The sequence below is a fragment of the Chlamydotis macqueenii genome, chromosome Z (genome assembly GCF_036417535.1).
Source record: "Chlamydotis macqueenii isolate bChlMac1 chromosome Z, bChlMac1.mat, whole genome shotgun sequence".
Classification (NCBI taxonomy): domain Eukaryota; kingdom Metazoa; phylum Chordata; class Aves; order Otidiformes; family Otididae; genus Chlamydotis; species Chlamydotis macqueenii.
The window spans coordinates 20,711,422-20,732,783 of NC_141593.1; the positions used below are offsets into that span (position 1 = coordinate 20,711,422).

At 43.2% G+C, this 21,362-nt stretch overlaps 1 protein-coding gene across 7 annotated transcripts in view; it reads left to right on the plus strand.

Moving 5' to 3' along the window:
- Window positions 1-617: 617 nt before the first annotated feature.
- Window positions 618-21,362, plus strand: part of KIF2A (kinesin family member 2A) — a 58,494-nt gene continuing 37,749 nt past the window's right edge. For 5 of the 7 annotated variants that reach the window (XM_086770399.1, XM_086770400.1, XM_086770404.1 and 2 more), the window contains exons 1-2: window positions 618-890; window positions 21,112-21,206. In XM_086770399.1, coding sequence (XP_086626525.1) covers window positions 827-890; window positions 21,112-21,206 — 159 coding nt within the window. In that variant the 5' untranslated portion in view covers window positions 618-826. Of the gene's footprint in view, window positions 891-16,027; window positions 16,047-18,924; window positions 18,944-21,111; window positions 21,207-21,362 lie in introns of those variants that run through there. The other 2 variants (XM_086770403.1, XM_086770401.1) reach the window with 2 other exon arrangements.

The following is a 21,362-nucleotide window of genomic DNA, read 5'->3' on the forward strand; positions in this document are numbered from 1 at the left end:
AAAAGCTGCTGGCAGGTCGAGGAGCACAAAAAAAATGCTTCTAAGCTGCTCTGCTCAGCACACGGGAGCCATATGAGCAGACAGTAGGCAGATAAAGCTATTACAGTAAAACTTCAGAGCAGCTCAGTCACCATCTGGTGCCAAACAGCCGCGTCTGTGTTTCTAAACCGGGGACAGGTCCAGGAGGCAGCGGCTCGCACAGGCTCGGACGAGCCTCGCCGGGGCCCAGGCGAGCGGGGAGGCGGCAGGGCGGCCCCAGGGCAAGCGGGGGAGCCCACCTCACGCCAGCCCGGCCCAGGGGTCGCGCAGGGCGGCTGGGAAGGAACAGCTGCGGCACCTCAGGGCGGGGGAAGGGGCCGAGGGCCAGGCGGGGCTCCCGAACGCCGCGGGCTGGGGACACCAGCCGCTCTGTGACGGCGGGAGGCGGGGAGCGGCGCGGATGAGGACCCACCGCGGCCGCGCGCCCCCTTCCGCCGAGGCGGCAGGGGGAGAGGGAGGGGGAGGAGGCGGCGGGCGGCTGATGACCCCGTCCCCGCCTCCCCCGTGAGCCGGGTGCGCTGTGACGCCGCGGCGAGGCGCGCAGGCGCAGCAGCTGCGAGCGCCTGCTGTATCCGGCCGGCGCCTTTTCTCCCTTCCACCTCCTCCCTCTCCCTGTCCGCCCCTCCTTCCCTCCCTCTCTCCCTCCCGCCTCCCCCCGCTCCCGCCCTCCCAGAGCCGCCGGGATCGGTTCCGCCGCCGCCACCGCTGCTGTACGCGCCCTCCCCGCCCCCCTGCGTGCCCGCCCAGCCGGCAGCGCCTGCGGTCTCCCCGGCTGCCCCATGAAGCGATGGCAGCGGCCAACTTCGGCAAGATCCAGATAGGGATCTACGTGGAGATCAAGCGCAGCGATGGTCAGTGGGGCGGGGGCGGCGGGAGGCGCCGGCCTGGCCGAGCGGCCGCAGACCCCGATCGGGTGCCGTCGCCCCAGTGCGGGGCGGGGCGGGGGGGGGCGAGGAGGGGGCTGCGCGCGGGGCCCATTGTGTGCGCGGGGCCGGGGAGTGGCCGGGCCTGGCGCGCGCTGCGGTTGTCAGGGGAGCGCTGGCGCTTGGCGGCGCAGGGCGGTTGCGCGGGGCGCGAGCGGCGGCGGCGGCCGCCGACGGGAACGGGGAGGCTGCGGCAGGGCGGGGAGGGAGGGAGGGGCGGCGGCGGGGTGGGGGCTGAAGAGGGGGGAGAGGGGGGTGATAAGGGATGGGGTGGGGTGGGCTGGGCTGGGGGGGGAGGGGAGAACGGGAGAGGTGCGCGGTGGCCGTGGCCGTGGCCGTGGGTGGGGGTGATGGGGGGATCTTGGTCGGGGGGGAGAGGGGCGTGGGTGGGGAGGAGAGCCTGAGGAGCTGCTGGCAGCGGCTGGGAGGGCCTGTGGGGAGGGGATGAGGTGAGGTGATGGGGAGGAAAGGCCTCTAATGTAAAGAAATAACTTCTTGTTCGCGCCGGCCTACGAGCCGTACTCTGACAAAATGACACAACGGTATGCCCTGACAGAAATGCCTTTGGACACTTCCATCGCTTGACAAAAAGCTTGACGTTATTATGTCAGATGTTCTTTATGATCAAAGTATAAGAAGAATGCTTGCTGTTTATGCCCATGAGTTGTTATCTCTCCGTTGAGCATCCAGTGTTTCTTATCTTGCCCAGCATCTCCTGGTGGAGGATGTATGGTGCTGTCTGGAAATACACGTGAATAAAGGAGGCATGTGTGACAGGTTTAGGGTGCTAACTCTTCGTATTTGTCTGGTAGGAGAGACCTGAAATGGGAAATTCACTGGCTGAATCAGTGGCAGGTCACTCGTGACTTCAGCTCTTTAATTTGAGTGGGAATATGTCATCTGTTCTCGGCTTCTGTGAGGTCCGTGAAACCTACTAAACTGGCATGGGGTTCTGCTGGGATTTTCTGGAAAGTCTTTTTTTTTCTTCCTTTTTTTTTTTTTTTTCCCCCCCTCCAGAGTTCAGGAGCTTGCTAAAGAATAAGCAGATGTTGCTAGGGGAAGAAAGATCTGGAGCTCAAAGGCACTGAAGTTAGTGTGATTTTGTCATGAGGCAGGAAAGAAGCAGCCAACAAGCTTTAAGCAGCTTGTCTTTCTTGTGTCCCACACTGCAGTTCAGCCCTACAGTAAAATAATGGTCGATGTTGGCTGGACATTGTACTAGACCTAACCCCTCAATTTGTGCTTAATGGCTTGTGTGTCACGTGAAGAATCTGATAGGTCTGGCAGTTATTTGCATAACTCCTGCAGATCTCCATCTGGGGTTTCAGAAAACCTCACTGTAGCAACTTGTGAAGCTGTTTTTCTGAGGTCTGTGTGAACTACTAATAAATGTTACTGGTTGGTGTGTATGTCTTCGGAAAATAAGGCATGAGAATGCTTTGCTGCTTTCTCCACCCCCCCCCCCCCCCCTTCTGCAGGGTTCTGCTTACTTCTAATGTCAGATGTGAGGACAGTAACTCTTGAACATAACAATACTTATTTTCATTACTGTTAATGATTTACATTTTTTGCTGTATCAGTTGCACAAGTGATGCAGCACATTAAACATATTATACGTCAGTAATATACTAGGGAGATGCCTTCATAGCAGTTACAAGCTACTGGGTTTTGAGCATTTGTGTTAGCTTGGTCCTTGTGTGAGCAACCAGACTGCAATGTCCTACCAGAGTCAGTGGGTCCTGATTATTGTGGGGTGTGCTTCTTTTTCGTTGGGAGGAGGAGGTGCCCTGTTCTGGCTCAGGCTACTGCAGCTTTGTGTCATAATCTCCCCATTAAATTGTAGGAGAAGCTGTCCTAGCTATGTGGAAGGGAGCATTTTGAGAAAGATATTGAAGGACAGCCAGCATTGCCTGTCTTAAGATGGGTTTCCTACCTGAGCTGTGGTTGCACAGGCAATCAAAATTGATCTAGCTGCATCTAACAAGGGGAGAGCGTCTTGCTGCCTGTGCCCCTGTCAGCTGTGTTCTTCCTACAAGCTCTCTCTCTCATCCAGTGTGGCCAATGATTTTTTCCTTCTGGTGGTTTAATACATTAATTGGTGATTTGATTCACTAAACACAGTAGGAATCTTTGTGATATGCTAGTTTGCTATGCAGTTAGTGTGTTCCAATAGCTCTCAGAGGGATTTGTGACCCCAGCGGTGTCAGTGTATAGGAAATGCATGGCCACGGTAAAGTGAAGGTCTTCACATGTGATCTTCTGCCTCAGTAAACAGTGAGCTACCTGGATCTGCTCTACCCAGAACGGTGTCTTAGGTAGGATCAGGGCTGTGTGTCATACCAGCTGTCCTTGGATGAAAGCTCAATTAAAACAGTTTAAGAAACTTTTGGAGAAAGTGGTGTGTTGGTCTGGGCTTTTTTTTCACATGTTGTCTTGTCTGTAGGGAGTCATGTTTTAAAACTAAATATTATTTTGAGGGGTATGTAGAGTAATTCTTTAAAATTTCCATGTTTACCTGTTTATTTGCTGAATCCAGAGAAGAATAAAGTTTTACTTTGGTAAGGAGGTCATTTGAAAAAGTGTGCATTTTTTTCCCATCTGTCCACACTTTTCTGAACACAGAGTTTTATTAGTTCCAGATAACTTTTATTTTTATTTAAATAAAAAGAAAACCTAACAGAAAAGCATTTTATTTTGGTGAAACGTCAATGTTACAAGTCATATGTATTCACTACAACAAAATTGTAAAGACACGAAAAACACAATAAATGTGAGAATGAGACCAGAACATTCTGGAAATAAAAGTTACGTATTCTGTCATTTTGACAAGTCTTAATTAGGCTTAAGTGTTTCATAAGAGATTTCTTATAGGACTGAATAGAAAATAGATGTTGTACAAATGAAAGGCATTGTTAGAAATCATGGCCAAAACCACATTAAAAACTGTTTGGATAAAACCCAACATTTTCGAGGACTGACACTGCAGAGTGACTTGCTATGCATCTGTTTTATTCTCAGTGAGTACACATTGGTATAAATGTTGTCTAGAATTGGAAATAATATTTCCACTTATCGTTGGAATAACTAGTTATATTCATGTGACATAAGAGCGTACTGAGTGGTCAGCTAGTTTGGCTTTTTATCATAATTTCAGTACTGAAAGTTACTACAAATTCCAGTGTAACTTATGTATGTTGTTTGAAATATGCCTTAGTAATCTGTCTTGGAAACGGGAAAGAACTTCTTCATTTTGGCTTGTGAATTGCTAAGAATGGAATGCATTTCTAGTCTGTATTTCTAGTCTTGAACATGTGCCTTATCACACGGAAGCCTGGGGAGGGAGCCCAGAGATACTCGTGAGACCCGCTGTGATGCTCCTGTGCAGAAGATGCTCCTTGTTGTGGTCTAAATAAAGGTGTTTGTCTGTTCCTGAATTCCCTTTACTGAAATAGTAATAGCTCACTGCTTTACATGTGAACTTAAACCTGTGTCTGCACTTAGAATCATAGAATGGCTTGGGTTGGAAGGGACCTTTAAAAGTCGTCTAGTCCAACCCCCCCGCAAGGACCAGGGACATCTCCAACCAGATCAGGTTGCTCAGAGCCTCATCCAACCTGGCCTTGAACGTTTCCAGGGATGGGCCATCTACCACCTCTCCTGGCAGCCTGTTCCAGTGCTTCACCACCCTCAGTGTTAAAATTTTCTTCCTTATTTCTAGTCTAAGTCTACCTCCTTCTCGTTTAAAACCATTATCCCTCATCCTACTGCAACAGGTGTTGCTAAAACGCTTCTCCCCACCCTTCTTATAAGCTCCCTTTAAGTATTTAAAGGCCACAACAAGGTCTCCCTGAAGCTTTCTCTTCTCCAGGATGAACAGTCCCAACTCTCTTAGCCTGTCCTCATAGGAGAGGTGCTCCAGCCCTCTGATCATCTTCGTGGCCTCCTCTGGACTTGCTCTACGTCCATAAGAAGGTCCACGTCCTTCTTATATTGGAGGCTCCAGAGCTGAACACAGTACTCCAGGTGGGGTCTCACCAGAGCAGAGTAAAGGGGCAGAATCACCTCCCTCGACTTGCTGGCCACGCTTCTTTTGATGCAGCCCAGGATGCGCTTGGCTTTCTGGACTGCAGGCTCACGTTGTCAGCTCATGTTGAGCTTCTTGTCCACCAGCACTCCCAAGTCCTTCTCCTCAGGGCTGCTCTCAATCCATTCTTTGATCAGCGCCTGGGATTGCCCCAACCCATGTGCAGGACCTTGCACTTGGCCTGGTTGAACTTTGTGTGCATTGAAATTCTTGTGCGTTGTCCCATTAATGATGACAAAGACCTATGTAACTACTTGGAGAAAGAATATCTTAGTTTTTCTTTTTCCCATAAATTTTGTCTTTTGCTGAAATAGGATAAATCTGTTATGCCCTGCAGCTCTTTAGTAGAATGACTGGTGTTTTTCCTTTGCTTTTTCAGTCCAATTGTGTTCTGTCCATTTCTTCCTCAGGCTATTCCTATTCTCTCTGTCTTTGCAGATCTGAAATACTACCTAGAAAGAGAGAGAAATTAATTATATATTTGCTCTTTTTGGAAGCGGGGTGGAATAAAGTTCTGATATCACTCTGTCAGAAATAATGTTAAGAGGCATGAGCAGAAGGGACATTCTTGTAACTGGAACAGTGACTGAAGGTTTGGCTGGGGTTTAGCTATCAAATGGTGTAAAAAGTGATGTTTGTGCCCATTTTTTCATAATACAAGAACAGGAGAGCTGTCAGTGTTCTAAAGAGAAAACTTAAAACTGATAAAGGAGAATAGACTAGGTACAGTTATCACGTGGAGCTTTTTATCAGAGGAGATGGAGGCTAGAAGCATAGCAGAATTTTAAGAAGGATGGTAAGAATATCCAGTTTTACACTAAAAATTTAATAAATACACCAGCAACCGTAAAAGGTAGTTTCTGTTCTTCCTGAGTTTGTAGTTTAAATAACCTCTATCTGACGGGAGGTAGGAAAAAATTTTGCCTGTGGCTGTGTTATTTTGTAATTGCCTACTTAAGAATTTTCTTCACTTGTCTCTGAAGCAGCTGGAACTGGTCATGGCCAAAGATAATCCCATCTAGTCCAGAAGCCTACTGGCAGCTCCTCTCTCCCTAGGCTTGCCAAAACATCGTGGTAACTGTTTTGCCTTCAAACATAAACAAGACTAGTTTTTTGTAGTGGTGAGGGCTGTAAATTTTTTCTTTAAGGCCCAACTTCTGTGAAATTTGTGTTTCTCAGAGTTGAGGGGTGTCTAGCATCCTCTGTTTTCTGACTAATCCTGTATGATGATCCTGATCTTTAAATACAGCTCCCAATAGCAACAAGGATTTTATAGCAGGGTAGAAGGTATAACAATGCTATAAAAATTCTGTTCAGGTTTGGGTACTCACCCTATTTTACAAGCTTTTGAGGATAGATTTAAATGGTAATATGCTTTTACTCTTTCCTTTGGTGATGTACATCTCTCTGTTCCCTGTGATTAAGACCTTTTTGTTACCACATTTAAATAATTTGACTCAATTACCTAATCCCTATGTAAGCCATACGGACACAATGTGTCTTTGTCCTTCCATGGTGGCCAGATCACACACAGGGTTTCAGGTCTTGCTGGTCAAGCTAATGGGTCTAACATTTAGGCTTACTTATCTGGAGTAGGTTCACGTATTGTTACATCCAGAATTTCTGGGGTTTGTTCCTACATAAGTGTTGACCAGGAGCCTGTGTTAAATTTTCTGTGACCTTTTTGAAACCGCTTTGTAAGCATTCGGCTTTTGTTAGGCAGTAGGTGAGTTTTCACTGTAACGTGCAGATTCTCTGACAGGCCTTCTATATTCTGTATAAATAGCTTTGAATGACAAAAGTCGAGTTCTGTTCTTCAGAGAATCTTCTCATCTGTGTTCCGTAAGTGTGCTTAATACAGCATTACATACTGGCAATGATGTCTTTAGAGCTGTATGTGGCTACTAGGATTACACAGCTTGTATTGCCTGTCTTTTCCCCTCTAATCGTGTCGTGGGGGAATCTTATCATATGTTTCTGTTTGGTAGTAAAATTACTGCTCTTTCCACCCACTCTTTATGATGGCCAGTTGCCTAGGCCCAGTTTTACCTGTCTTTTCTTCTTATGCCTTTATGAACTGACGACTTTGCCGTGCTGCTGTGACACCAAGCACAGCATCCCACTGTGTTGAGGTGGGAAGAGATGATAAATCATTGGGAAGAGGTCATGCCTGACTGAAGAGTAATGTCATTGCAAAAGTGTCTCTTTCTATTTGCTCTAGAAGATAAATTAGCCTTTTGACTTCTTTTAATACATCCAGTGTCGTAGTTCAGCCCCGACCAGGACCAGACTACGCAGTCTGTCTCTCGCTCCCCCCACCCTCCGAGAGAATAGGAGGAGATGATATAAGAAAAACAGCTCAAGGTTTGAGATAAGGACGGGGAGAAATCCTTAAAGTTACCGTCACGGGCAAAACAGACTCGACTTGGGGAAAACTATTCATTTATTCCTAAAATTAGCAGGAGAATGAGACAGGGAACAAGATAACCTCCCCCCACCCCTCCCTCTTCCCGGGCTTAACATTATCTCTACTACCTTCCCCTCCCGAGCGGCACGGGCGGGGGAAAAGGGAATGGGGGTCGCGGTCAGTTCATCACGTGTTGTTTTACGCCGCTGTATCATCGTCAGGGGAAGAACTCCTCGCATTCCTCCTCTGCTCCAGCGTGGGGTCCCTCCCACGGGCCACAGTCCTTCGTGAAACTGCTCCGGCGTGGGTCATCTCTTCCACGGGGTGCAGTCCCTCTAGAACAGCTGTCCCAGCAGGCCCTCCACGGGCCACAGCCTCCTTCAGGCCTCCACCTGCTCTGGCGTGGGGTCCTCCACGGGCTGCAGGTGGATCTCGCCCCTCCGTGGATCTCCATGGGCTGCAGGGGGACAACCCGCTCCACCATGGTCTTCACCACGAGTTGCAGATGAATCTTGGCCAGGAGCCATGTTACTCCTCCCCCTCCTTCTTCACTGACCTTGGTGTCTGCAGCCGTTCCTCACAACAGGCTGGCAGACGTCTCTCAGGATCCTTTTTACATCTTATTCACTTCTCATCTCCTCTCCACTTCTTGCAGCCGGGCCGGGCCGAGTTGGGCCCAGTCGGCTGCCCGGCGGGAGGCCAGAGGGTGAGGCCTGCAAGGCCCATGAGGCTCGCGCCTCCCCCTCTCTGCCCCCTGCTCAGCTGCTTCACATCTTCTCCTTTTTTTCCTGTTTTCCCCTACTTAAATATGTTATCGCAGAGGCATTATCACGGGACATTCTGCTACCAATTGGCTTGGCCTTGGCCAGCAGCGGGTCCGCCCTAGGCCCGGCCGAGTCCACTGAACAAAGGGGAGCGACTTCTAGCAGTTTCCCACAGAAGCTACCACCTTAGGCCCCCCCTCACTAACAAAACCAGAACATCCAGTTACTGTAGGACAATGCAGAGAAATGAGTATGAAGTATTTACTGAGTGAGGTTCTTTCCTGGAGCACAAAATCTTTAGCATATTTGTTGGCTTGAGCTGTGGAATATGCCACTGTGATTTTTTTTGTGTTTGAGAAATAAATAACAGAATGGAGTAATTTTTTTCATTGCTTTGTTCTTTTTAAGCCCTTGCTTTGTAAATGTTTACTGCTTATGTCATAAAGTGTGACTTTTAAAAAAAAAAAACCCTTTTTTCTCCGTCTTATTGTTTGTTGAGTTATCTTGTCTTCCTTGCCATACTGTATGACTGGAGTTGGGATCAGGAAGAGAATGCTGTGGTCAGCCCATGGTAAACACTAAAATGTGGTGTTCACTGTAATTGTTCACAGTATCTTTAGTCCATAGAGGAAGAGAATTCAAGGACTTTCGATAAATGAAACTTCTATGTTAACTTTTCAGAATTAAGTTAAATTTCTAATGTCATGCAAAAAGTAATATATGGAGGTCCACAGTAAAAACTACCACGTAGTCTTGACTTTGTCCAGTAGTGAGAATGTGTAGTAAACAAAATGTAGGGTCAGATGTGATGGTGTTTGTAATTTTAAAATGGAAGTTTTTAAGAAGACATTGGCTTTTAATAGTAAATTTCTCGTTATGCCTCCGTAGCATAGTTAAAATTATTTGGAAGAGTAGATGCTTTCAGTGTATATTTCCAAATGTGGAGTGAACGGTTTTTATGGAGCTGAAATACATTTTTTTTTGTTGTATCTCTTCATCTATTTCAAAAACATTAACAAGCTTTCAGGTGTATGAACAGTTCTATTTGCTTGCTTGAAAGCTTATCTATATTTTCCAGTTTTACCACTTGTGTCCTTTCAGAAGTCTTTTTATTTTTTTGGAGGGAATAGTTACGGTTCCTTCTAATGTAATTTTAAAAAATTTGCATGTGGTTGTATATTCCAAACCCCTGGTTTTTATTGTGACTTGATATTTGAGGTTTTATTTAAATCGTTCACAATACTGAACTGAACATAGACACTGAAATAACTATTCCTAGCTATATTGTTTGGACCAATTTTTCGTGTGTTTTGGTAGAGTTTTTCATACTTACGTAAGACTGTTAGGCACTCATCATAATTAGGTTAGCTACAGTTAATTTTGACTGTTGGTGTGATTCCACAGCTGTTTAAAGGCTCGAGCTGTTTAAAGGTAGTAGTGGTAGTTATTTTGCTTTATTAAAATAATATACTTTCAGTATAGCTTATTGTTTTTACCTAGTGGTAGTTCTGGTTGCATCAGGCATAAGCTGCTTTTAAGTTTCCTGGACTTGTAAAGGTAACAGTCTGCTGCATTCCTTGCCGCTTCTGCAATGCAGACACTGTAAAACTAATTGTCTAATCCCAAATAATAATGAAGTAACTTCAGGTAACTTGCATATAACAACAAATCTTTTACTTTGATTTCACTTTTAGCAGTGGGTGGTCATGCTTTTCGCATAGGGGTATGTTACTTGCTTTCAAGTTATCAGTGATCCTATTGGAGCTTTTCCAAGTGCAAGTTTAAGTTTCTCTCAGGCACTGACAGCTCTGTGCAGTCCCAGGTGTCAGAAGTGTGAGTATTTTCAGTCTCTTCTGTTACTTACAGGATAGTATGTTAAGAGTTGTCTTCAATGGATGAACACACTGAATGTATGAGTGGAGGGAGGTGGAGTGTGGGCTTTATTTAAAGCTTCATCTTAGAAGTGAGATGCATGTCATACTTTGCCCTTGCAGAGTTTGGCTCTAGGATTTTTGTTGCACAGTGCTGCACATTTTGCAATCACTAAAATGTGTTACTTTCCCCTTGTGGCTGAACTACATATGGGGTTTGAGGTGTATTTCTGACTGATTCTATAAAAATGTTTTAGAGATGCAGGCATGCATAGTGATGCAGCATTGACGGTCTCTGGCTCTAGGAAGAGAGCAGTAGAAATGAATTCAGTTTGAAAAGCACATGCACACTTAGATTCTGGAATACTCCAGGTTTCCGATTCAATTTTGGGTTATGTTTGCATATTCTTCTATACTTTTATGAACTCAGCTTCCCAGTTCATGTTGACATTTTAATAGGCTAGGAATTCAGGTGGTGATGAATGAGATTAATATAAATCACAGCCTAATGATTTTTAAGTTACAATAAACTTTCATCAAACACAGAGAAGAATTAAAATATGACTTAAACTTTTCTTGTTGGTTTGAGCTTTTAGAACTTTGTTAAAATAAGGGAAAAATAGAGGATTTAAACTTGTATGAGAAGAAAAGCTTCTGACTTAACCAACAGCAACAGTTGGCATCTCTGTAATATATTAAGTAATGGTAAATACTCTTCCCAAACATAATATTGTAAAGTAAGGGAAATGAAAAAAGAATTCCAAGCAACAAAACACAATTTGACAGAGTGGGTCACGAAAGGCAAATGGTATTATTGGAAAACATCTATAAAAGATGCTGGTAACAATTTTCTGTGTGATGCAAGAAGCTATTCTTTCTAGGCAGCTACTGTCAGCTTCAGAGAAAATAGAGAAAATCATAAAAGGGATGTCTCTGCCATTTGTTCAAGCTAGAAACAAAGTGAGAAAGGGGAAAGAGAGAGAAAAGATTGGCCAACACATCTCAGTCTTTTGGCAGTGGATATTCACCACACGATTGGAATCCACCACAGTCTAAAATCCTGTTGCTAAAAAAAAAAATCAACAACCACTAAACCCCAGTGCTGTTTGAAAGAGGTATTTGACTGAATCTACTTTTCCTTCTCCGTACCATAACTGTATTGGATTTCATACTGAACACAGAAGACTTTGATCTGTAAAAGTGTATAGCAAAGCATTCTGAAGAGGAACTTTCAGAAGCAGTTTTAAAAGATTTTAAAGATGCTGCCTGCAAAGTTGTTCCAAGGGACTCAATGGAAATGCTGACTAAATGTGCAAAAAGATGTCAAATTGTGTTCAGTTTTACGAAACTAAAATATATATATAGATATAAGAATTCATTGAACTGTTCCTGCAACTTGTTTACGGGTTGTCATCTCATAGGAAAGATGTGAATGTCATTAACAGGAACTGAATTACCAGCTGCATGTTGAGTTTTTAGAGAACTTTTAAGTGTTAACTTAAGGATCTCTTACTTGAGTTGTAACTTCCAGTTCCAGTTTCAGCATTGTGTACGCATAAATTAGATTATTTTTCTCTGGAGGCATTATCTTTCTTTTGTCTATGTTGAAGCTCATCTGACACCTTTTTGTGTACTCGCTTATTTTTGAAAGGCCCTTTTGAAGTCATGGCATCTGACTTCCTGAAAAAGCTGTCTTGCCAGAGGATCAGACGCAAACTTAGTGTAGTTCAGAGTGTAACTGAACACCAGGCTGGAAGATGACATGTAAGTTTCTAGCTAATGTTTTGGAAGGCCTGTATCATAAAAGAAAACAGTGCTTCGGGTTCCCAGTCCCTTCCTCCATTAGCACTTGTTTGCATATAATCTTTTTGTACAGAGGTTTGAAGTATTTCACACTTTACGTGGTTCTGATTGTGAATTTATCTTGCACCTCATTTTAGTTTATCGTCCTGGTACCGTGTTCATTCTCATTGCACATGTGCTACCTCACTTCCAAGCTCCCATCTGGAGTGAACCAAATGACCTGCATCCTACAGGCAATCTAAACTTCCTTGAGTGGTTCTTGAGGAGAGATGTGAACTGCATCGTGTTGGCTATCGCTGCTTGGACAGTCCTGCGTTTTAGTAGGAATCTGATTTTCATCTTTTCATGCATGTCCCTGGGCATGCAGCATGTGCTCATGGTCATACTCTAAAGGTATCATAGTGGGAGCCTGCAATGCGGTTTTCTTACTTTTGTGTAGGTTGAGGTGAATAGCCTTAAAAAAAAATTAAGAGGTCTTAGGGCTCTAGACAGGCACTTGGGACCACAGGGGTGCACCTGTACAAGCATTTCAGATTGAGCTTCAGACATGTATCTTCTGATTGTCCCTTACATCCTTGTGCTGTGCTTTAGTTTGCTTTGAAAGTGCCCTTGGAGCACACTAAATTCCTTTTGAATGAAATTTAGCTGGAGGGTGCACTCTGGATATGTACATGATGTGCTCCAACAAGGGGTGTTCAGTCTGTGGCACTAGACCACCCCCAGTCCTCTCCGAAACATGCGGTAAGAATGTCTGATCCCCTGCACAAGCTGCTTTGCTCTGCAGATCTGCTCCTGTTGCACTGTGCTACTTGCTACCACGGACACAGCTGAGGGACCTGGGTTGAGGCCTAAGTGCTCTAGTTGTGAGCAATGAGCCGTGAAAGGTGCTGTGCCGGGGCTGTTGTGGACATGAACCAACCCATACTAGTTGTCTTAGGGTTTCTGTCCATGGTGTGGTCTTGAAAAAAGGCATGGAGGTGATCTCCAGGACTTTAGGTTTTTCTGTTACAGCCTAGTACTGCCTGCTGCCTGAAAATGCGAAGGTTGGTCATGGGTTATGCCATGTTCCAGTAAGAGCATGACATGATCTAACTTGACAGCTAGTGATGGATCCTTGTAGGAGTTGCCTTTGCTCCTCATCAGAAAACCAAAGACTGTTAGTGGTACTCCAACAACAAAACCAGCATAACTGAATAAAAGGATTTTAGGTCATGGAGCAATTGGGTGTCTCATTAACATCAATTTTGGAATTGGTTACAGCTCATCCTGCTTGATTTTGCACTAAAACAAGGGGAAAAACCTCAAATCTAATGGAAGCATTCTAGAAACATGCAATGCCTTGACTGAAAGTAGCAGCAAACAGTGGAGGGCAGATGCTGAGTGCTTCTTGTCTCTGTGTCCCAAACTGGTGTCCTAGAGGTGGAGTGGGTAAACGCGGTGCTGAATCCTGGAGCTGTGTGGCGAGTGACCTGAGCTGAGCTCGGCCCAGCCGGGGCATGAGGAGGGGAGAGGCTTTGCGCAGCGTTACTGGTAACAAGCCATATGAAGGTCAGCCATAAGTGTAGCTGAATTTCAGTAAAATGTTTTGTAGAGTCTGAAAAGTGATTCAGATTAAGTTTAATACAAGAACAGAAATGTATTTAGGACAGATGATAATAGTGTACCTAATAATTTTTACATAATAGTATGCCTTCTGGGATAAGTTTTGGGACTGGCTGGCTAGTTTACCCTGTCCGTTACAGTTACTCATTCCTGGTCGTAACACAGAAAGTAACATTGTCCTCAGGAAACTTTATTACTATGCTAGAGTGGGAGTATAATTTCTGTGGAGATGTGTATCTTGCAGGAAGGTTAGGAAGTACAGAATGAAACAATTGAGATAAAACATGGCACAAAGTAAATGTGCTTTTGCTATAAGATTGGGAGATCATAAACTGTAAACGACAGGAAAGAAACCTTGATATTCTGGTTAATCACAAAATAAGTGTGGACTGTCAGTGTAAAGTGACGAGGAGAAAAGTGAGTGCAGTTTCAGAATTACTGTTACTTGGCAGTGGGTGCTCCTGTGGAAAGGAGCCTCTAGCTCCTGTGGGATATTTCTCCTTATCCTGATTGACGGTGTTGGAAGAGGAGATACGTCTAAAAGACTGAAAGAGGTAGAGATCGGCTCACTGTTCTTGTGCAGGTGTGTTTGTACAAGCTATAAAAGAAAGCAGAGTACTAAATAACTGTGAATACGTGTGATCTGTAAAAAAATTTGTATATGCTGACAACAAGGTGCTAGTACAGCTTTCTGGGGTGAATAGGAGTTGCAGACCACTTAATAAGATAAAGTGAAATGTGTTCAGTTTATTGAAAGGTTTCTAGAGGACTTATGGTACCATGTATTAGATATGATTGGACAGGTGCTTCCTTCCAAATATCTTTTTCTGTGGCTAAGTTATATGTGGAGAATTTATTTGCTCTTAAAAATGGCATGGTATGATTGGCACGGTACAGCTGAGATAACTTGCTAATAAATATCTAAATATCAACTCATCTGTTGGCCATTGTGATGTGATACTTCTTTATGAATTGAGCGGCTTTAGAAACAAGCCTCCTCTCTCACTCTGACACTGACACCTACAGAGGCAATATGTAGCTGTAGCTTCCAAATGCTATGGTGGTGAGATACTCTTGACAGCCTTTTGTGAAGCCAGTGGGGTGACTGCTATTGATTTCACTGGCAATTTAAACTTCTGAAAGCCAATAAAGGGAAGATATTTTAGGAGGAGCTCGCTAATGTGAAATAATGCCCTTTGAAATGTGCTTAAAAGAGTGTTAGCTCCCCACTCTGAAAAGAAAGTGGACCTACCTTGAAGGAAAGTAAAGTACCAAAGTGTTCCTGTAACTGGGGAAACCACTGGAAACTTGTTTTGAATGTAAAGGGAAATTTCAGAGAACTGCTTGCAAAATGAAAGGTCAGCAGAAAAACCCGATGAATCACAATGTGAAAAGATTGGAGATCTGAGAATTATTAGAGAAGCAAAAGAAGCAAAAACCAGGACAGCAGTGCTGGGATGCAGCTCTAGGTGCACTGCTTTAGAGAAGGTGCATCGGTGTGGACAGCTGACAGGTTCAGCTAGACTGAGCACAGCAAATTATAATTTAGTTGTTCGGGGTGGAGGAGTTTGGTGTTGAATATAAGTTGCTTGTGCTCTTTTTGCTGTAAGAGGGATATTAAATGTATCTGTTGTACACAGTTCAGTGGTATGTTGATGTGTTGGTATTTTTCTCCCTCCTTGTTTGTTAGTGGTCTTTAAGTAAGATCTGTGAACTTTATTTTTGTAAAGCAATATGTTTGGTTGGGTTTTGCACAGAAATTAGATACATGCCTTAGATGGGAATTCTTCTGAGTTCGGTAGCTTTCTGGATGGGGGAAAGAGTAGGTTAAGTTGGATTTTAATTCAAAGCTGAAACATACAGGCAGATATGGGGAACTTGATTTGGGTAATGTTAGTTTGTCTTCTCAAAATCTCTGTTACGTTGTAGAGGTTTACAGAGATCATAAAATGTAGTTGTAACATGCTTGTCATTTGAAGGACTTGGTATTGCTGTGATAATTTAGAGAACAAAACAAAATGAGTTGGTAGGTAGGGATCATTTGCAAAAATAATTATTAAAATGTATCTTTATTTAAAATTATATATTTTTAATATTTAAGAACTTGCTTTAGAAATATGGCAGATATTGTGTATGTTTAGTGACTCGTTTGACAGTGTGATAGCACTATAATTGAGATAACAGACAAGACAATAAGAAAGGCTGACAAAACCAAAAGAAATCCATAAGATTAAGTAAAACAAAACCGAAGTGTAACTGTGGTAGATATAAAGGAAATAAAAGGATACTTATTTGTGGATAAGTGAACCTTTTAAACAACATAAAATCAAACATGTTTAGTGTTGTGGAGAAAGAAACATCTGTCACTAGTAACTGCCCGTTTTTCCTTAGGGGATTAGCAGCAGGACGGTCTGTGTAGTGCAGGGAGGACCGTGACAAGCACTGATCGCCTGAATAGAGACGTCGCCACAATTGACATTGCTGGAGACACCAAGCCTGGAATTCTCTTTTTCCTTGGGATTTCTTCCTTGAGTTTGGTATACGCATTGTTCAGTGAGTAGAGAATTATTTTTCACCTCCCTGAGCTCAGTGAGAGCAGGAAAGCCCTTCCACCAGAGCTGCCAGGATTGGAGCTTGTAGCACAGGAGATAATTTTCTGGAGCATCGTAATTCTGGTAAATGTGACTTCTGGAGTTGCAGTCTAATGCTCTACTAAACATTTATTTTTATGTGTAACTTGGGGTTTATATTATTTTTAAAAGAGTGGAGAAAATTGAAAAGTCTACTTTTCACAATTTTAATTTTTGAATATCAAGTGGCAGAGGGTGAAGGTCTATCCTATCCAGGTGTCTCTAGATGAGATAACATTAATGTTAGTCCATTGTCAACATGATTAGGAAAATCATGGCTGTTTCACAAGTGAGTATTATAATCTTTTACGGGATGTGTAACTTCTGTTGCAGTGGTCATCCTCAGCAGGACTGTAGCAGATGTTAAGTTGTAGTATATTTTTACATTCATCTATGAAACGTCTACTGTTGATGCAATTAGAAAAGCTAAGTGCTTATCTGAAGGACCACTGCCTGAGCTAATATAACACATTTGTGCTCCTAAAGAAGTTCAGAGGATGTAACATAAGCTGTGAGTTTCCTTTCCTGAATGATGGGTCCGTTAACATTGCCATAGCCTGGTCTTGCTAAAAGTAATTGCCTGGGTTTGAGCTGATAAGGCTTAAACAACTGTATGATGGTCATAGTGTAACACTGCTGGGGAGGGTCCCGCTCCTGGTTTTGGGGGAAGAATGAGAGGATCATGGTGGAAATTATGAACCGTTTTTCTCCATAGCTTGATCCAGAGCCTGTGTGAAAGTTTTTAATTGTTACAGCTCAGAGATATTTGTAAGACTTCACAAAACTTCTGCATGAGAAGTGTGAGTAGAGTGTCTTTTGGGGCGAGTGCACTTTAACTATGAGGAAGGGTGTGGAAGGCTGTGGTCTTTTTCCAGCCTTATTTCTTGAGTCACTTGGGAAAGCGCAAAGGGGTTTGAATCACGTGTCAGCCAGTGCTGTAGCCCAGACTGTAATTTAGAAAACACAAACCCATATTTGACACTGATAACTTATGTTTTGGAATAGTATTAGGAAGATGAGAAGGTCGTGGTTTTAGTACTGTTACTGATCACTGCTTCAAAATTGTGGTGGTTTGGAGATGTTTTGCAGGTAGAAAATGTTGAATTTGTTTAGAGGTAAGGATCTAAGTACAGCTTGGTATTTGTGATCAGTTGGCACTGCTACCCAGGTTGAGGGTTAGTTAAAATGTTTGATTTAGCCCTGGTAATTAGCTTTTGCTGCTGCTTTCTCTGCACCAATAGCTACCATAAGAGCTCTTACAATAGAGGAATTTTATCTGATATTTCTGCAGAAGTTTACGCTTGCTTGTTTCTTTTTGTCAAATTATAATCAGATGACTAGGAAGAGAGGGAATGGAGAGTTGATATTCTTCATTTGTATTGATTAGGGTGAGAACATTGTAAAACGTGTGTTTAAGGTAATTATAAAGTGTTGGCTTCACATGCGTTCATGTTGTATTGCTGTATTTGTAGCAGTATTTTCTGCATGGTCTAGTCAGTAGGAGATAAGCCAGATGCCTGAATGACAGAATATAGTTACATAAATAATAGCCTTTTCAAATAACTTCTCCATTTATTTTGAGCCCTGTAGCAATGGAATGACTTCCCAGAAAAGTTTTGCCTGTGATGTGAATTCTAATCATGTGAGGAGAGGCACTAGAAATTAGAGAAATGCCAAATGAAAAGGCAGTGTATCAGCACTATAGCTCTACTTTTGTCTTTGAGATTTGTGTGAAGATAGTCTTCCTTGAACCACTTATTCCTTTTTCAGTTTGTCGTAATGCATGTTTGTGTTTAATTGGACATGTTTACATTTCAGATTTTGATACCACAAATCAGGGATGTTGCCTTCAACTGCTCTCTGCAGATTGATTTAGCTCTCATGCTTTAGCATTTGCAGCTTGGTCTTGCTTTATATGCTAGACGAGGTTTATGCCAGCCTAATTGGTTGCTGGCATTCCTGAATTTCACAGCTGCTGTATTCAGCTGTGTACTAGAAAAATATAATGGAATACTGTTTGTGGAGAGCAAGAGGCAATTGTAAAGATGTAAATGTGCTTTCTGGCACTTCAATAACATGTAAACTTTTAGTAACACAAAGAATTTTTAGGAACAAGTTTTATGGGTACATTGCCAGTTTAAACATTATAGTATACATTTGCTATTTAAGCTGAGAATATTTGGAAGATGGATATAACTTTTATTTTTGCTAGTATTTTTTTTTATATTATTCATTCCTGACTTTCTTGGCAAGGGAATGGATGAAATTTGGCACAGAGATGGAAGATTTATTGTGATTCTTTTGTTACAGCATGCTGGCTTAGTGTGTTTGTTGGAGTGTTCAGTATTTTCTATTCATTCATCAGCCTGCTTTGATCTCCTTTCTCTTGTTATGGCAAAGATCAAACCTTTTTTAATTATTGTTTGTTCTTTGTCTAAAGTAATAGGGCACAGGAGCAGCTAATAGGACTTATATGATGGCTCTGTGACTATTACAATGTCACAGGTTTGTGAATAGTGCTTTTCTTAAAAATGTATAAAATTTGTTAACATACTAAAGATTGTTATAGTGTTGTATACAATATGGTTTGCTGAACTTAAATTTTTCATATGTTGTTTTTCTCTTGATTCTGGATTGACAGCTGAGACAAGCCTTAAAACAGTAGCAGAAGATTATACCAATGTAAGCTTGAGGAGTCTTCCAATTCCCACAGTTTTTGTATCCTTGCAGTCCCAATGTGCTCTTTGTAGAAGTGGCAGGAGTGGCATTGCTACAGGAAGACAGTGGCTTCTGTTGCTCATTGGCTGATGGACCAGATAGGTAATTGAAACAGTTCTACAACAGGGTATCCTTGCACAGGATTAGGTCTCTAGAGGTTATTAAATACAGAAAAATTAATGGAGAGATGTACTGAGGACTTTGCAGAAAGAAAACTTGCACAAAAACACTCTTCCAAGGAATTATGTACAACAGCATTACGCTTGATGAGTCTGCTTCAGCCCAGCCGCCAGCAGAATTTGGTCAGGGTCCTGCGGGCAGAACATTTTCCTGCATAACCTCCTTTGGGTGAGGGGAAAGGGAGGAATGCCTGTGCATGGAGAGGAGAGCATGGCAGTGGCCCATGCCCATATATCTCCTGGCAGCAGCTCGGTGGGGGAATCCAGACCAGACTGTCCCTGCAGAGCTCACAGCTGGGGCTCCCAAGAGAGTGGTGCTCAGGAGGCACAAAAGGAAGGGTTTTTTCAGACAGAACACAAGTCAGGGAAATAAAAACTTTCTAGAGGAAAGGAACCTGCTGAAGCGAAGGGGGAGGCTTTTTTTTTTTTTTTCAACATTAAAAACTACTTAACCTTCTTTAGTGATGGAGTGGATCTTATGCTTTGGGCAAGGACAAGTGCAGAGGTTGTAAACGTGTATGTAATGTATGTTGCCGGTGAGATGAGCACTGCTGATGTGAAAAAAGCGCTGCCCAGGGGTGCCAGCTGCTCTGCAAGTCCCCTGAGTGCTACGCTCTGCCTGAATTTCAGTTAGTCTTTCCTCTGCACATTATGTTAGAGTACACAGATTTGCTGTGCCTTCCATGATGCTTCTCTGTAGTCTCTCTTCTTGCTTGATTTTACATAGGTGTGAATCTTTAGATGCCTGTGCAATAAAATAAATGTTAACAGTACACATTTGTTACTCGTGCCGTTAGGTGAGACAACTTGGGATATCAGTTAAGGGTTTTCTTCCTTTTTGTCCCTCAGCAGGCCGTAAGACTGTATAAAAACATCAGCTTTTGAAAACTGTCAAATTGTGACTGAAATGGCTAAAACGGAAGTTTGAAATGATCAGTGGGGGAGAAAACTGCACTAGATTTTTGGGGCTGGGAGCGTTAGGAAAGGAGAAGAGAAGGTGCAAGCTGGTGGAGACCCAGAGCAGAGTAGATGTGCAAGGACTACTTTGCGTTTTGCCCCTAAGCAGCTGCCCAGCAGCAGCAGCATTGTATGCACAGGCTGCTCCAGGATGGTCTCTTGTGCTTTGGGAGCTGCACGTGGCCCTTGGGCACCTGTAGGGTGGCTCAGGGTGAAGTGAGGGATTGCTTGTTCATGCTATGGTTCATTAAAGGAGGATGTTAGAGCAGTGGCTGCATTGGACTTGTGTTCTTCAAAAACCCCAATTCTTGGTACTCTTAGGGCAAAGCACAGATGTGAAATCAATGTGACACCTGGGTCTTGATCCTTTTGTATCAGTGCATGGCTGCTCTGCTCTTGTAATTGCTCCTGGATACACGTGTAGGAAGTAGGACATAAAAAAAATCGGGGTACACCACATTTTTATGAAGAAATATCCTTATTCCTACTGAAAGTTTACAGATATTATTGTACTTTATGGGCTGGCTTTGGGTCTTTCACTGGAGAAGTCAAAGCAACAGCACCTTAACTCCAGGTCAGCAGTCTGTGTTAGCAGTTGTTTTTAATATGATGATTGGTATTAAAATTGTTACAGGCAATTTACTTTTAGTTGGATTACCAACTGATTTGATGCCTGTAAGAAGTGGATCTTAGAATCCAATTTCAGGGGGCTTCACTCTTGTGTTGGGACATGTAATGTTGTATCTGCCTAGAAGGGGGACAAACAGGACTTTGTGGAGTGCACCTCAGGAGACTTTACTGCCCGTGGGAGACTCGTGGTATTGAAGTTTTCTTCTTGCAGAAAAGAAGGTCTAAGTGGTGTGGCTTTCACGTGGTGTTTTGTTTACTTACCACTCAGTTTTCTGTTCATTGAGTTTTTCATTTGCACACTGACTGTCTCCTTAGAGCCTTTGCTGGTGGATCAGGTCTGAGCCACTTCACAGTGTGTGGCCAGGAATCGTCTTCTGTCTATCACCTGTCTTTTTCAGCCCTCTTCTTCCTGCCTCTCTCTGCATGCCTCAGTGTGGGGATCAAAATAACTTCTATAAAATGTTTCCACCAGTTAATAAGTGATCATTTGCGTTTGCTTTTTAGGCCGAATTCACCAAGCTATGGTAACATCCCTAAATGAAGATAATGAAAGTGTAACTGTTGAATGGATTGAAAATGGAGATACTAAAGGCAAAGAGGTGAACTTATTTATTTTAGAACTTTTGTCTTTTAAAAAATGTGTCCTCTATGTGGATATCACTTTGGAATTTGAACTGGAAACAAAAAGAAGATACAGATCTTAACTTACTTGATTATTCTTTGATTACAGACTGTTTTGCCTGGGAGCTGTTGGG